The sequence below is a fragment of the Danio aesculapii genome, chromosome 5 (assembly GCF_903798145.1).
Source record: "Danio aesculapii chromosome 5, fDanAes4.1, whole genome shotgun sequence".
NCBI lineage: Eukaryota > Metazoa > Chordata > Actinopteri > Cypriniformes > Danionidae > Danio > Danio aesculapii.
In genome coordinates this window covers 73,717,782-73,736,320 of record NC_079439.1, presented here as the reverse complement: position 1 = coordinate 73,736,320, position 18,539 = coordinate 73,717,782, and the positions used below count along the sequence as shown (strand labels likewise).

General features: G+C 38.1%; 1 protein-coding gene across 1 annotated transcript in view; it reads left to right on the top strand.

The window, feature by feature from the left end:
• The first annotated feature begins 17,680 nt into the window (after positions 1-17,680).
• gpsm1b (G protein signaling modulator 1b) overlaps positions 17,681-18,539 on the top strand; it is a 43,967-nt gene continuing 43,108 nt past the window's right edge. Inside the window, exon 1 of the mRNA XM_056458877.1 lies at positions 17,681-17,825. Coding sequence (XP_056314852.1) covers positions 17,767-17,825 — 59 coding nt within the window. The 5' untranslated portion in view covers positions 17,681-17,766. The remainder of the gene's footprint in view (positions 17,826-18,539) is intronic.

Below are 18,539 nucleotides of genomic sequence, written 5' to 3'. Positions count from 1 at the left end.
GTCTGAGATGATTGACGCTTTATGACATGGAGCGTTATCCTGCTGGAAGTAGCCATCAGAAGATGGAGACACTGTGCTCATAAAGGGATGGACATGGTCAGCAACAATACTCAGGTAGGCTGTGGCGTTGACACCATGCTCAATTGGTACTAATGAACCCAAAGAAAATCTCCCCCCACACCATTACACCACCACCAGCAGCCTGAACCGCTGATACAAGGCAGGATGGATCCATGCTTTCATGTTGTTGAGGGCAAATTGTGAGCCGAGCATCCGAATGTGTCAGCAGAAATGGAGACTCATTAGACCAGGCAACGTTTCTCCAATCTTCTATTGTCCAGTTTTGGTGAGCCTGTGTGAATTGTAGCCTCAGTTTCCTGTTCTTAGCTGACAGGAGCGGCACCCGGTGTGGTCTTCTGCTGCTGTAGCCCATCCGCCTCAAGGTTGGACGTGTTGTGTGTTCAGAGATGCTCTTCTGCAGACCTCGGTTGTAACGAGTGCTTATTTGAGTTACTGTTGCCTTTCTATCAGCTGGAACCAGTCTGGCCATTCTCCTCTGACCTCAGGCATCAACAAGGCTTTTGCGCCCACAGAACTGCCGCTCACTGGATATTTCCTCTTTGTTGGACCATTCTCTGTAAACCCTAATTAATAATGGGCCGTTTAATCATTAGAAAATAATACACACCTGATGCAACAGAGAAACTGGTGCAACAATCCAGCAACCCTGCAAACAAACCTAATTATAAAGTTATGAGAGTTCAACCCATTGATCTGACTAATGTAGCTGTGTATATTTTTAATTAGATTAAAATTATACTTATTTACCCAAGGTTGGATCAAACCCAACCATTGGGTTAATAAGTATGATTTAAATCTAATTAAAAATATTAACTCATTGGGTATTGTCCATATTTGACCCAACGTTGAGTTAAGCATTTTTAAGTGCATTATTAAACTTGCATGTCATATATTGACACATAATACATTTCTATAAGCATTATTAGAGTATTTAGAGTATTTTTATTTTATTTTTATATGTTTGGTTTAAATTTGAGCCTCTTTGTCATGTGTGTTTATGTGTTATTGCATTTGTAAATTAATATTATTATCATTTCATATTTCTGCTATATAAAAATGCAGATTTCCACCTAAATGTAGGTGAAATGTGGACAAACCCAACAGCTGGGTAAATTATATAATTAAAAAATGTTCCCCAGCAATAGGGTTGTTTATATTTTACCCAAATGTATGTTGAAGCAGCCCAGCATTAGTTTCTGCTGAATCTACTGGACAGTCATTGAGACGCTGAGCTGAGCCAGTGAAACTCTTAAACCTGAGGAGTCTGGATTTCTGAAAGATCCCATTCAATTCCTCCTTATAATCCTGCATTTAGCACAGATCATCCTGTGGCATAAAGAGATAACGGAGCGCCGCGGTTTCTGAAAATGGGACACGAGAGATCGCCGGCACAAGACTGACCCTCGCTCTGACTGACGCGTGCAGATCTGGACTCTCTTTTGTGTGTGTGTGTGTGTGTGTGATGATGTCTGATAATCCCTGTCCCTGATCCACCACCAGTCAAAGCAGGCCAGGAACAACAGCACACACACACACACACACACACTCTGCACATCACCAAAAAACTAATATATCTGACCTTTTCGTAATATTTTTAAATATATATATATTACATATTTGCCATATATTTTAGAAAAATCCAAAAATGGAAATTAAAATGTAAAAATGCTGGGTGGTTGTAACCCAATGTTGGGTCAAAAATGGACAAACCCAACCATTGGGTTAAGAGGTGTCATTTAAATTATAGAAAAAATCTTTACATGACATAATGTATACCGTAGTGTTTTTGTAGTGTTGTGGTGATTCTACAGTTGCTATGGTAACACAACAACTATAGTAATTGATCTGTTGTGGTGATTCCACAGTTGCTATGGCAACACAACAACTATAGTAATTGATCTGTTGTGGTGATTCTACAGTTGCTATGGTAACTCAACAACTATAGTAATTGATCTGTTGTGGTGATTTTACAGCTGCTATGGCAACACAACAACTATAGTAATTGATCTTTTGTGGTGATTCTACAGTTGCTATGACAACACAACAATTATAGTTATTGATCTGTTGTGGTGATTATACAGTTGCTATGGCAACAGAACAACTATTCTAGTTGATCTTTTGTGGTGATTCTAGAATTGCTATGGTAACACAACAACTATAGTAATTGATCTGTTGTGGTGATCCTAAAGTTGCTATGGCAACATAACAACTATAGTAATTGATCTTTTGTGGTGATTCTACAGTTGCTATGGCAACACAACAATTATAGTTATTGATCTGTTGTGGTGATTATACAGTTGCTATGGCAACAGAACAACTATTCTAGTTGATCTTTTGTGGTGATTCTAGAGTTGCTATGGTAACACAACAACTATAGTAATTGATCTGTTGTGGTGATCCTACAGTTGCTATGGCAACACAACAACTATAGTAATTGATCTTTTGTGGTGATACTACAGTTGCTATGGCAACACAACAACTACAGTTATTGATCTGTTGTGGTGATTCTACAGTTGCTATGGTAACATTGCTAAAGTATTGTGAACAAGTGACCCAGTACCTTAGTTTCCTCCAACTAATGGGAGTATTATACTAAAATACACCACAGGCTCCATCTGCTGAAACCTGAGTCCGGCCCCAGGTTAGTTTTGTGATGGTTAAACGGGTTGCCGTGGTGATGGTGGTAACCGTATCCTCTCTTCAGCATCTGCTGGACGGCAACACAGAAAACACTGCACATCCCGCGGTTACTGTGTTATTATTACGCTTGTGAAGAGTTTTGCTTCTCTCATCTGACAGAACTGATCCTCAGGCAGTTTACTAAATCTCTTTCAGGAGTCCTGAGAGTCTGATGCTGGTTTTAATATGGCTGTTCTGCATCAGAGACGTCCTGCGCACTCACACACACACACGCTTTATGGATTAAGTTTCAGTGCTAAACTCATGATTGCATCAGTTGCATTAACAAGTGTTTTCTGTAAGACTAGATTGTTTTTTTCAGAAAACAAACACACTTTAGAGAGACAGGAGACTGTTTTACTCACCCAGGGTTAACCTGAACCTGCTCTACACACACACACTTGCAGAGCTTTGTACATGATGTTTCTGCTGTACAGACTGTATATTCTCTCCTCTACCCCTAAACCCAACCCTCACAGCAAACCATCTGCATTTTTACATTTTCAAAACACTTTAAAAAATGACCACATGACGTCAAATACTACTGGTATTACTATATTGCCTAATGTATGACATCTTCAAGTTCAAGCTTAAGTTAGGATTTCACATATATAAAAATATATGCAGGATATATGCAACAAATATACACTCACTGGCCACTTTATTAGGCACACATTACTAGTACCGGGTTGGACCCGCTTTTGCCTTCAGAACTGCCTTAATCCTTCATGGCAGAGATTCAACAAGCTACTGGAAATATTCCTCAGAGATTTTGCTCCATATTGACATGATAGCATCACACAGTTGCTGCAGATTTGTCGGCTGCACATCCATGATGCCAATCTCCCGTTCCACCACATCCCAAAGGTGCTCTATTGGATTGAGCTCTGGTGACTGTGGAGGCCATTTGAGTACAGTGAACTCATTGTCATGTTCAAGAAACCAGTCTGAGATGATTGGAGCTTTATGACATAGTGTGTTATCCTGCTGGAAGTAGCCATCAGAAGATGGAGACACTGTGCTCATAAAGGGATGGACATGGTCAGCAACAATACTCAGGTAGGCTGTGGCGTTGACACCATGCTCAATTGGTACTAATGAACCCAAAGTGTGCCAAGAAAATCTCCCCCACACTATTACACCACCACCACCAGCCTGAACCGCTGATACAAGACAGGATGGATCCATGCTTTCATGTTGTTGAGGCCAAATTCTGAGCCGAGCATCTGAATGTGTCAGCAGAAATGGAGACTCATCAGACCAGGCAACGTTTCTCCAATCTTCTATTGTCCAGTTTTGGTGAGCCTGTGTGAATTGTAGCCTCAGTTTCCTGTTCTTAGCTGACAGGAGCGGCACCCGGTGTGGTCTTCTGCTGCTGTAGCCCATCCGCCTCAAGGTTGGAGGTGTTGTGTGTTCAGAGATGCTCTTCTGCAGACCTCGGTTGTAACGAGTGCTTATTTGAGTTACAGCTGGAACCAGTCTGGCCATTCTCCTCTGACATCAACAAGGCATTTGCGCCCACAGAACTGCCGCTCACTGGATATTTCCTCTTTGTCAGACCATTCTCTGTAAACCCTAGAGATGGTTGTGTGTGAAAATCCCAGTAGATCAGCAGTTTCTGAAATACTCAGAGCAGCTCGTCTGGCAGCAACAACCATGCCACGTTCAAAGTCACTTAAATCCCCTTTCTTCCCCATTCTGATGCTCGCTTTGAGCTGCAGCAGATCATCTTGACCATGTCTACATGCCTAAATGCAGTGAGCTGCTGCCATGTGATTGGCTGATTAGAAATTTGCATTAACGAGCAGTTGGACAGTTGTACCTAATAAAGTGGCCGTCATGCCTTTAAATAGCACATTAAGCAACTTGCACATTCATTAATTCATTTTCTTTTCAGCTTAGTCCCTTTAATAATCAGGGGTCGCCACATCGGAATGAACCGCCAACTTATTCAGCATTTGTTTTACGCAGTGGATGCCCTTCGAGCCGCAACCCAACACTGGGAAACACCCATACACTGCATTCACAGAAATACACTACAGACAATTTAGCTTATTCAGTTCCCCTATAGCGCATGTGTTTGGACTGTAGGGGAAACCGGAGCACCTGGAGGAAACCCACGCCAACACGGGGAGAACATGCAAACTCCACACAGAAACGCCAACTGACCCAGCCGGGACTCGAACCAGCAACATTCTTGCTGTGAGTTGATTGTGCTACCCGCTGCGCCACCGTGATGCCACATCATGCACAATAACTAGTGAAATATCATGTACCATCATCATGGCAAAAACAAAATAATTTAGGGCCACAGATCAGATTTCTGTCCAGTCAGCAGGAAATCTGAAGACAGAAACAACACCCTGACATCATTAACTGTAGTCTAGCAGCCCACAAACAGCAGAAAAACAGACGCAAGGAAACAAAACAATGAGCATAACAACAATACAATAAAGCAAAAACAATACGGATTACATTAAGATGCGTAAAGCGTTTGAAACTCATCCGCTGATCTGCGTGTTCAGTATATGGTGTCTTTGGCACAGAAAACGGGCTCAATATCTCCTCAATGCCAAACTTATTACAGTCAGCTTTTCTGGAGCACATAACACGCATATCCCACCCGCTAAACCACAGCCAAGGCAATGCAAAATGGCCATTAGCCTAAGGAGCTTGTCTACGCTCGCAGGAATAGTCTTGGGATTGAGAGTTTAAAAAGGTTTTATAGGAGGGCTAAAAGTCTTGCGGATCCCAAAGATGGCCGAGCGGAATCAAAACAATGCCTGGATTTACCAGCTCATCACCCGGAGTCTCTCTCCCCCTCTCTCTCTCTCTCTCTCAGCTTTGTGTGGATTTGTAACTTTCTCATTAGGTAAATTGGTTTTTGTGTCAACCGCTGGATGTGCATGTGTGTATGTGGCTTACTCTTTCTGTAGCTTATAATATAAAAACTCTTACATGGGGGAAAGGGCATGGTGCACTGTAGGATTTACCATAGTAAACGGTTGTAGAACATTACAGTATACAGTATATTCAGTTCATCTAGTGCAGTTCAGTCTTTAATAAATGGTTGGTTGTGTTCAACTAACATTTGGTCATTTATTGAGAAACCCAAGCCAACATTGAAATGCTGGGTTAAATAAAACCAAAATGGGTAATACATGGATTTTTGTAGAGTCTTAGAAATGTCATTTAAAAAGGCAAATGGTTGGGCTTGTTTATATTTGATTCAATATTTGGTCAAATACCCAGCGTTTAGCTTTAAAATGTCATTAAAAAAAGTTTCTGGGTTATTTAAAAGCAAATTGGGTGAAATATGGAATAACCCAAACATTAGTCCTAATCATTATTATTTTATTGATTAAAAAATTAGCACAGCAGTTGATTTAGTCCATATTACACCCAGAATTGGGATGAAATAACCCAGCGTTTTTTAGAGCGAACACTTGGCTAAGAAATGTCGTGGTTGGGCTTGTATTTGATTCAGTGTTGGGTCAAATAACTAGCATTTGACTTAATGTCATATAATTGGGTCATTTATTGATAAACCCAACACTCTAAGAAATGCTGGGTTTTTTAAAACCAAATTGGGTAAAATTAACCCAAACATTCATTGGTCCTATTCACTGTTTCATTAATTTAAAATATTAACCCAGCAGTTGAATTAGTCTGTATTTCACCCAGAATTATGATGAAATAACCCAGAATTTTTAGAGTGAACATTTGGCTTAGAAATGTCATTTAAAAGCCAAATGGTTGGGCTCGTCCATATTTGACCCAATGTTGGGTCAAATAGTCAGCGTTTAACTTAAAATGTCATACATAAAAAAACAAAAACAATGGTTGAGTTTGTCCATACTTGACCCAATGTTGTGTAGTATTCTATAGTAACCCAGTAGACCATGGTATATTGCATTTAAACCCTCTACAACATGCTGGGTTGTTGTAACATGCTGGGTCAAATTTCGAAAAACCCAACATCTGACTTAAAAATGTGATTTAAATTGAATTATTAAAAAGCCCAGTGGTTGGGTTTGTCCATCAACATTGGGTTTAAACAACCCAGCAATCTTTGCAGTCTACTACATTTTACTTCAGCATACTGTGGTATACTTGTTTGACCCAATGTTGAGTTACAACAGCCTAGTTTACAACATTTAACCCTAATATTGAGAAATTCAACACTCTAAGAAATGCTGGGTTGTTTAAAACCAAATTGGTTAAAATTAACCCAAGCATTCATTGGTCCTATTCATTGATTCATTAATTAAAAAATTAACCCAGCAGTTGATTTAGTCCGTATTACACCCAGAATTGGGATGAAATGACCCAACAGTTTTTAGAGCGAACACTTGGCTTAGAAATGTCATGGTTGGGCTTGTCCATATTTGATCCAGTGTTGGGTCAAATAACTAGCATTTGGCTTAATAATGTCATATAATTGGGTCATTTATTGATAAACCCAACAAAAAATGCTGGGTTATTTAAATCCGAATTGGGTAAAATTAACCCAAACATTCATTGGTCCTATTCATTGATTCATGAATAATAAAATAATAAAACTCAGCAGTTGATTTAATCCGTATTATACCCAGCGTTGGGATGAAATAACCCAACATTTTTAGAGTGGACACTCGGCTTAGAAATGTCATTTAAAAAGCCAAATGGTTGGGCTTGTCCATATTTGATCTAACGTTGGGTCAAAAACCCAGCCTTTGGCTTAAAAAGTCATATCAAACCTGAAACAATTGTTGGGTTTGTCCATTTTTGATCCAATGTTGGGTAGTATACTATAGTAAACCACTAGACTGTGGTATATTGCATTCATACACTCTATAAAATGCTGGGTTGTTGTTACATTCTGGGTCAAATATTGAAAAACCCAACATTTGGCTTAAGGATGTCATTCAGATTTAATAATTACAAAAGCCCAGTGGTTGGGTTTGTCCATCAACGTTGGGTTTATGCAACCCAGCATTCTTTACAGTCTACTACATTTTACTTCAGCATACAGTACTGTGGTATGCTTGTTTGACCCAATGTTGAGTTACAACAAGCCAGTATTTTTACAGTAATAATAGATTTTACTGTAGTAAATCCTAATTGTTTTTGAGAATGTATTTGTTCAAGGTTCGATTCATTTACATTTGTAAATAAATTTAAGTAACTTAATCGTTTTGCATTGAGACAATGATAACAATGCTGGGTTGTTGTAACCTAGTTTTGGGTCACTTATGAACAAACCCAATAGCTGGGTTAAAAGATATATTATAACTTTACACAAGCTCACGTGAAAAAGTACCAAAGAACTTTGCGTACATAGTGTTTTGCTGTAGGTACACTCTAAAGTGTTGCAACCCAAGATTGGGTCAAATATGCACAAACCTAATTGACTCATGAAAACCCAGTATTTATTAGTGTAAAAACCCAACAAAGCTCCACATGAAAAAAAAGTGGCATTGAATTTAATTGGGTAACACAGTGGCTCAGTGGTTAGCACTGTGGCCACACATGAAGGTCGCTGGTTCAAGTCCCGGCTGGGTCAGTTGGTGTTTCTGTGTGGAGTTTGCATGTTCTCCCCATGTTAGCGTGGGTTTCCTCCGGGTGCTCCGGTTTCAGAGTTTCTGTTTTCACAGTCCAAACACATGCACTATAGGGGAATTGATTAACTAAATTGGCTGCAACTTCGAGTGTTTCCCAGTACACATATGTGTAAATCATATGCTGGAATAGTTGGCGGTTCATTCCGCTGTGGCGATCCCTGATGAATAAAGAGACTGAGCCGAAGGAAAAAGAATGAATTTATTTACAAATTTAAATGGATTGAAGAATAAACAAAATAAATAAATAAATAAAGGAGTGTTCTCCTTGAGAGTTCTTCCAGCTAATTTTAAACACGTGGTGTGAACAAGCTGCAGACATCATCTTTTTTTTTTGAGTGTGTTATAGATGTGAAGAAACTGAACAACACGAGCATTATAAGAAGCGTTTCTGGCACAGATGGTTCTTGTTTTTACTGGACAGTCAAACAAATGAAATCAAAAACTGAGTTGTGCATTTAAAGCTCCAAGCTGCTTAGTGAAATCTCATTTTGTCTTGGGTTTTCCTTCTCGATGCGTGCAGTAATAAGCCCTGCCGCTGTGATGTGACGTGGATTAACAGACACGCTTGATGGAAAAACAGCCTGTTTTGATGCTCTTTCTAGAAACTGTGGACAAAAAACAAGACAAGAACATTTATTATCTGATACAGCAGAAGATAAACAAGGAGATTTACTGTGTGACAAAAGATATTGTTTTCTGGTGATCCCTATAGGGTGTGTCGTGTTCAAATGATGTTTAGCTTTCATAAACATTAGATAAATACATAAATATACCTGTCATACTGTAAACTATAGGTAAAAACCATACTATTAGAGTACATGCTCGGTACAAAAGTGAATTTAACATTTTAATGATATGAAAATAAATATTTCCTCATCATATGAATTGTCTATAAATAACAATAATAATAAAACTTATATTATTTGGAGCAAAACAATAATACATTTATCATTTATGTAGTATAATGTACGCTAGAATACTACAGTATTGGGTCATTTATTTATATTACTATAGTTGTGTTACCATAGCAACTGTAGAATCACCACAACAAATCAATTAACATTGTTGTGTTACCATAGCAACTGTAGAATTACCACAACAGATCAATTAATGTAGTTGTTGTGTTACCATAGCAACTGTATAATCCCCACAACCTACCAATTACTATAGTTGTTCTGTTACCATAGTAACTGGAATCACCACAACAGATCAATTATTGTAGTTTTCGTGTTACCATAGCAACTGTAAAATCAGCACAACAGATCAGTTACTGTACTTGTCATGTCACCATAGCAACTGTAGAATCACACAACAGAATTGGGTCATTTATTTATATTACTATAGTTGTGTTACCATAGCAACTGTAGAATCACACAACAGAATTGGGTCATTTATTTATATTACTATAGTTGTGTTACCATAGGAACTGTAGAATCATCACAACAGATCAGTTACTATGTTGTTTTGTTACCATAGCAACTGTAGAATCACCACAACAAATCAATTAATGTAGTTGTTGTGTTACCATAGCAACTGTAGAATCACCACAACAAATCAATTAATGTAGTTGTTTTGTTACCATAACAACTGTAGAATCACCACAACAGAACAATTAATGTAGTTGTTGTGTTACCATAGCAACTGTATAATCACCACAACCTACCAATTACTATAGTTGTTCTGTTACCATAGCAACTTTGGAATCACCACAACAGATCAATTACTATAGTTGTTGTGTTACCATAGCAACTGTAGAATCACCACAATAGATTTAATCAAGTAGTTTACTATAGTGTGGTTCAAATAAATTACTATAGTAGGCCTGCGCAGTGGTGCAGTGGGTAGCGCTGTCGCCTCACAGCAAGAAGGTTGCTGGTTCGAGCCTTGGCTGGGTCCGTTGGCGTTTCTGTGTGGAGTTTGCATGTTCTCCCCATGTTGGTGTGGGTTTCCTCTGGGTGCTCTGGTTTCCCCCACAGTCCAAACACATGTGGTACAGGTGAATTGGGTAGGCTAAATTGTCCATAGTGTATGTGTGTGAATGAGTGTGTGTGGGTGTTGCCTAGTGATGGGTTGCAGCTGGAAGGGCATCCACTGCGTAAAACATATGCTGGATAAGTTGGCGGTTCATTCCGCTGTGGAGACCCCGGATTAATAAAGGGACTAAGCTGAAAAGAAAATGAATGAGTTTGTTTCAGGAGGGTTTGCTCTCTGCTATCTGAAATGTTTGTTTACTGATATCTTATGTGACAGAATCAATCAATCAATCAATCAATCAATCAATAATGTAACATACCTGTCAAACTGATAAATATACATTAAAATGCCAACAGACACACGTCTTTAACACATTTAACACACGTCTAAAACCCACACCAACACAGGGAGAACATGCAAACTCCACACAGAAACACCAACTGACCCAGCCCAGACTCGACCCAAAGACCTTCTTGCTGTGAAATGACAGTGCCACCCACTGAGCCACCGTGCCACCCATAACAATAATCATAAAACATTATTTTGAATCCATATCCATCACTCAAAGCACTCATCATTATAATGGATGTTTAAATAAGCGCGTGCTCCTGTCTGAACTGTTTGTTTACTGAAGTCTCTCTGAGATGTAAAAGTCCTGCAATTGTTAAATGGATGAGCTGTGTTTTAATAATGGTAAAACACTGGGGCCGTATTAAACATAACTCTAATCTTCAAGAGATTATTTCTTCAGCTTGTTTGCAATAGTGCAGATTACGCTCAAAACGGTGTGTATCTGTTTTCTGGGCTGCAGAAATGTCCACTTTCCTTAAATGTGCATTGCATAAATCTGCCTCTTGTGTTTTTTACCTCACAGGCTGCCATACGTTTAACTCAGTGCTAAAAAGTTGAATGCAAATCCCTCAAAACATACTGTTCAGTTGACTCCTCTCTTTATTAGATGACAAAAGTCCAGCAAGACCTGCATTTTCACAGGCTCATTAAATAATGATCCCTTAAGCCCACGCAAGCTGCTCACATATTTTCATGTTTGGCCTTGATTTTTTCTTAAATGCAGGGGTATTAAATGCACAAGTCTCTCCAAAATCCACAACAGATGATTTGATTCCTCTTAAGATTCATTAAATAAAGAGTTCCCGTGCCGCCGGCCGCTCTGAATGATGGCAGATTATTGCACACACACACACACACACATATGCTGATTGTTTCCTTATGATAGGAGCAGGAGGAGGGATTCGGGGTCAAAGACAGAAGATGCTGAGCGCTAAAACAATAGGAGCGCAGGCACGCCACGCGCCACGACAGATTGAACACTAGTGGAGCGGCTCATTATTCCTGACCGAGCACAACACAAGCTCCTTATGAGAGTCTGAGGCTTTACCAGGACATTTGTTTTCTGGATGGTACAACCTGAAGTGTGTCACTGGTATAGGGATCTGTGTGTGTGTGTGTGTGTGTGTGTGTGTGTGTGTGTGTGTGTGTGTGTGCATGTGTGTGTTTTATACAATTGTTTTTATATCCCAGAGGAGTAGTGAATACTGTAGTAAAGAATGTGAATAAATGAACCTGTTGTGGTGATTCTACAGTTGCTATGGTAACACAACAACTACAGTAATTGATCTGTCGTGGTGATTCTACAGTTGCTATGGTAAAACAACAACTATAGTAATTGATCTGTTGTAGTGATTCTACAGTTGCTATGGTAACACAACAACTACAGTAATTGATCTGTCGTGGTGATTCTACAGTCGCTATGGTAACACAACAACTATAGTAATTGATCTGTTGTGGTGATTCTACAGTTGCTATGGTAAAACAACAACTATAGTAATTGATCTGTTGTGGTGATTCTACAGTTGCTATGGCAACAACAACTATAGTTATTGATCTGTTGTGGTGATTTAACAGTTGCTATGGTAACACAACAACAATAGTAATTGATCTGTTGTTGTGATTCTACAGTTGCTATGGTTACACAACAACTATAGTATTTGATCTTTTGTGGTGATTCTACAGTTGCTATGGTTACACAACAACTATAGTATTTGATCTGTTGTGGTAATTCTACAGTTGCTATGGTTACACAACAACTATAGTATTTGATCTGTTGTGGTGATTCTACAGTTGCTATGGTTACACAACAACTATAGTATTTGATCTGCCGTGGTAATTCTACAGTTGCTATGGTAACACAACAACTATAGCAATTGATCTGTTGTGGTGATTCTACAGTTGCTGTGGTTACACAACAACTATAGTAATTAATCTGTTGTTGTGATCCTACAGTTGCTATGGTTACACAACAACTATAGTAATTGATCTGTTGTGGTGATTCTACAGTTGCTATGGCAACAACAACTATAGTAATTGATCTGTTGTGGTGATTCTACAGTTGCTATGATAACACAGTCACTGTAGTAATTAATCTGTTGATTGTGTACTTGTTTTTATAACCATGGGGGGACTTACACCTGAATGCACACAGACACGTGGGACTTCTGTCATCATATGACCAAAGTTGAGGTCCCCAAGGGGAAACATTCATATTAATTTGACAGAATGAAGTATTCTGAAAATGTAAAAATATAAGACGCAGTCTGTGTGTGCCCATGCATCCATGTTTGTGTGTGTGTTAAACATCCCAAGGACATTTTTCAAAGTATTTCCAATTATATATATTGTTTTTCTCTTGAAAGTCTTATTTCTCTTAGTTTGGCTCGAAAAAAGTATTTAGATGTTTTAATGGCTGTGTTCAATACTTTTTTATTTATAAGTGAACACTGAGTAATGTCTGTGGCTCAGGGTTTCTGAACTCTACATGCTGTTTATTCTTTGACTTGCATGTAATTTGTCTTTTTTTCTCCTTGTTTTCCACCTTTCCTAAGTGACCTTGGCTTTAAAGAGGCGCAATAAAAAACTGTATTATTATTATATATTACCTCATGGAGCGTCTGCTGCTGCAGTCCTGTAAATATTCTATTATTTCAGTCCATTATTAATTCCACATAATGAGATGAGCTCCGAATCCTTTTTAGATGTTTTGCAATCTTAATCTGAAGACACAGAAATGCAAAGCTTGGACCCAATTTCAATTGTAAATGCACACCCACATGAAAAAATACTACAGTAATTTATAGTGAACATTGTAGTGTTTTTAAACCATACTATAATAAAGGACGTGGATGAACCTGTTTTTGCGATTCTACAGTTGCTATGGGAACTAAGCAACTATAGTAATTGATCTGTTGTGGTGATTCTACAGTTGCTATGGTAACACAACAACTATAGTAATTGATCTGTTGTGGTGATTCTACAATTGCTATGGTAACACAACTACTATAGTAATTGATCTGTTGTAATGATTGAACAGTTGCTATGGTAACGACAACTATAGTAATTAATCTGTTGTAAGAATTCTGTAGTTGCTATGGTAACACAACAATTAGTAATAAAACTATTGAAAGGATTCAATTGTTGCTATGGTTGAACAACAACAATAGTAAATGATCTGTTGTGGTGATTCTACAGTTGCTACAGTAACAACAACTATAGTAATTAATCTGCTGTGGTGATACAACAGTTGCTATGGTAACACAACTACAGTAATATAAACAAATGAGCCAATACTGTAGTTTTCTACATCTATTATACTATAATACGCCACAGTTTACCATAGCAAAAACTAAAGTATCCTATAGTAATTATTATATATAATTATTTATTATATATTACACATGTCCTCTAAGTTTACCCTTTTTATGTGTACAGATATTTTGTTATAAGCATAACTTCTACTGGCTCTACATCATTTATTGTGCTTAGACGTGGATGTAAAAGTACAGCCAGGTTTATTTCTTGTACAGATCCATTGCGCCCTCTAGTGGAGAACAGGCAAAAACACTACAAAGCAGAGCTCAGGGGGATTTAACTCTCTCTTTCCGAAACTTGGGTTTGTTGAGTTTGTTAATTCTGTTAAACACAAGAGAAGATATTTTGAAAAATGTTGGAAATTAGCCATATAGCCTGTGACTTCCTATAGGATTTATTTAGCCATTGTTTAAACTAAAATAAATAAATAAATAAATATATTATACTCTATATTCATTCCTACAAATAAAATATATGGTTTTGTTTCATACAGTAACATGCTATTTTATTCTTAATAATGTGAGGGGTTTTATGCAACAGTTTTGACATTTTCGTAGAGATAATATCATGATAATCATTTCTGAATGTGGTCTCTTCAGCAATAAACAATCAGTATTTTTTCCTAATTGCTGACTGTCCATTTAAAAGTGTCACAGATTCAGCGTTGCCAGATATTTTAATTAAAAACCTTCATTCATTCATTTTCCTTCAGCAAGGTTATTTATTCATCAGGGGTTGCGACAGCAGAATGAACCGCCAACTTATCCAGCATTTTACACAGCGGATTTCCTGCCAGCTGCAACCCAGCACTGGAAAAACACCCATACACAATCATTCACACACACACACACACACACGCACACACACACACACACACACACACACACACACACACACACACACACACACACACACACACGCACTACGACCAGTTTAGTTCATAGTTCTCCTATAGCGGTTATGTTTGGACTGTGGGGGAAACCGGAGCACCCGGTGGAAACCCACGCCAACACGAGGAGAACATGCAAACTCCACACAGAAACACCAACTGACCCAGTCGGGACTTGAACCAGCAAGCTTCTTGCTGCATAGCCACGGTGCTTACGACTGAGCCACTGTTGTGACAATAGCAATAGCAAATGGGATAGGAATCACTCACTCCATACTTCTTCACTTTTTTCTCCCCAAACCTTTTTTGGTGTCTGGTGTCATTTCTCAATCATAGACCCTCACATTTCATTTAGAATAAAAAACATAATTATGTGCGAGCCTGTGGATGTCTACCGGGTTCCAGCATGCTTCATAGTGTCTTTACTTGTGCTCAACAGAACAAAAGAAACTCCAGTAAATGTTCCTTTTTGGGTGAACTCTCCCTTTAAATAATCAAAGCGTCATCATGAAACTGTTTTGAGTAAATTAGCTTGCTGTCCAAACTTCCAGAACACACACACACACACACACACACGCATACACACACACACACACACACACACACACACACACACACACACACACACACACACACACACACACACACACACACAAAGGCATGCATTATTCCCCCAAATTCCTCAGGAAAACCCCAGATCTGTACGAGCTCAAACAAACAGGCCTCAGAACACAGACCACAGAGTTTCTGAAACCTACAGCAAACATCAAGAAACGTGTGCGTTCACTATAAAAATCAGACTTTTCACTCACTTCATTTTACCTTGTTTTTCTTTCATTTTATTTGTTTAAAACTGCTATACGTGAACCGGTGAGTAGAAAATATATAGTTTTAAATTAATTTGAATATTTCTATTAACTGTATATTATTATTATTATATTTTGAAGTTTTAAAACTCTTAACCAACTGCATCAGAATAAATAATAAAGATGAAAAGATAGAGAAGACGAAACATAAAGTTTAAACTCAGTACCTAATATTTTAGACAAAACGTGGACATTTAGAGGAATATGTCACCCACAAATTTTATTTTGTACTAGTGTTTTTGAATCATACTAATCTGCTGTATTTATTATAATCTCCACAACTCTTTAATGAATGCTCCAGCATACTGTAGTATTGGCTGTAGTGAACTAATAAACTGTACAGTAATATACATTAGTTTTTACTACAGTAAACTGTGGTGTATTATAGTATAATATACCCTATAGTTGTCGAAAACTACAGTATTGGCTCATTTGTTCATATTACTATGGTTGTTGTGTTACCATAGCAACTGTAGAATACCCACAACAGATGAACTATTATAGTTGTTGTGTTACCATAGCAACTGTAGAAACCCCACAAACACATTAACTACTATAGTTGTGTTACCATAGCAACTGTAGAATCACCACAACAGATCAATTATTATAATTGTCGTGTTACCATAGCAACTGTAGAAACCCCACAAACACATAAATTACTATAGTTGTTGTGTTACCATAGCAACTGTAGAATCACCACAAACACATCAATTACTATAGTTGTTGTGTTACCATAGCAACTGTAGAATCACCACAAACACATCAATTACTATTGTTGTTGTTTTACCATAGCAACTGTAGAAGCACCAAAAACACATCAATTACTATAGTTGCTGTGTTACCATAGCAACTGTAGAATCACCACAACAGATCAATTACTATAGTTGTTGTGTTACCATAGCAACTGTAGAATCACCAAAAACACATCAATTACTATAGTTGTTGTGTTACCATAGCAACTGTAGAAGCAATAAAACACATCAATTACTATAGTTGTTATGTTACCATAGCAACTGTAGAATCACCACAACAGATGAAGTTCTTTACTCTAGTATGGTTCACAAGAACTACAGTAGTGTCCATAAATGAGTGTAGTTTTTATCATGTGTGATATGGAGTTATTTTTGTTTCTTTATTAATCAATCAAAAGTATTTAGTTTTAGGGGAAAATTAAGTACATGGTAATAAAAATTAAAATTAAAATATTGCAAATAAAAAAAGAAAATTAAAAATCTTATGTCAATGATAATAAATATTTTGGATTGCAAAAAACTAAACTATTGTCCTATTATGCAGTTTTCCTGCACATTCATTTTGCTCTCTGTTCTGATGTCATTTATTGCACATCTACAATCGTTGTTTGCGAGAATATTTTGCTTGTGCATTGAAAAGTTTTGAACCCATGTATGTCCGGTTTAATTTTATGTCTTTATTATTCAAACAAACATACAATTTTTGACCAAAATTAGTGTGCGTTGTAATTAAAAAATAAATGATTTCAAATAAAAAACAACAACATTTAATTAAAAAAAATGTTACTGATAAATTGTTTTAAAAACTTGACAAACAGCACTGCGTGAATTACCAGCGCCATCTAGCGGCGATGTGTGGAAAGAGCCGACAGAACTCACTGTATCCTTGATTATATATATTTTATGAACATATTTGATTAAAAATAAAAAATAAAAACACTTAATGAAATATAGAGATTATGGGAGTTAGGTAAATTCAAATATCACGCACGCACGCACGCAGGCACGCACACGCACACACACGCACGCACACACACACACACACACACACACACACACACACACACACACACACACACAGCTTCCTGCTCAGCGTCGTCACTAAGAGGAGGGACTTGCCTTTTATGGTTTATTTGCACAATACCTCACTTCCTCAGCAGAAACACACACACACACACACACACACACACACTGAGGACTGAAGGGCTCCAGAGGAACAGGGAAGCGGTCAGCTGGAGCTCCTCTGCGGATCCTCCATGGCTCAGGCAGCAGGCGCCGCGGACTCGGATCCGGCCAGCAAGCGCCTGCATTCCAGGTAAGAATCTCCGGTGCTCAGGGGGTCTGGAGGAGCGTCAGCGGGGCGATCTGGAGGCTCTGCCGGCGACGGAGGCCCTGCGCTCGGCTTGTAGACGTGGGCATGACGGGGCTGGAGACGGGCTGTCAGATCCAGCGCGCAGATTTGTAGAAAACAGACCTTTATATCTCCTCAAACCACACACGTGTGTGCACGGCCAAAGGGCTGCTTCACACAAAAACATCAGTTTAGGACACTCAAGTGATTGTATAGCTTGATCAGGGGTTTCTCTTTTAAACACAAGAGAAGATATTTCGAAGAATGTTGGAAACCGGTTGCCATTTATGTTTTGATTTAAGCCATCCCATGAATGCGTGTGTGTGTATATGTGTGTGCGTGTGTGTGTATTTATATACACTGTCATTTCCAATGAATATATTAAAGAGAGCCCTTTAAAGGGTTAAAGTAGGCCTATATATTAATATTAATTTAAAGGGTTGGCTCACAAAATATATCATGTAATCACTTTAATCAAGTAAACCCAAAACTTAATGCTTTTTTCTCTTATAAACACAGAAGAAGATATTTTGAAGCATGTTGGAAACCAGTAGCCATGTGTATTTGAATGATCATGACTAGTAGTTGCGTTCAAAATATAGCTGGCTTTGCATAATTACTTTGAGTAATGTGTATTTTTACTACTTATAACAGCAAACTGATCATTTGCATGTGTGT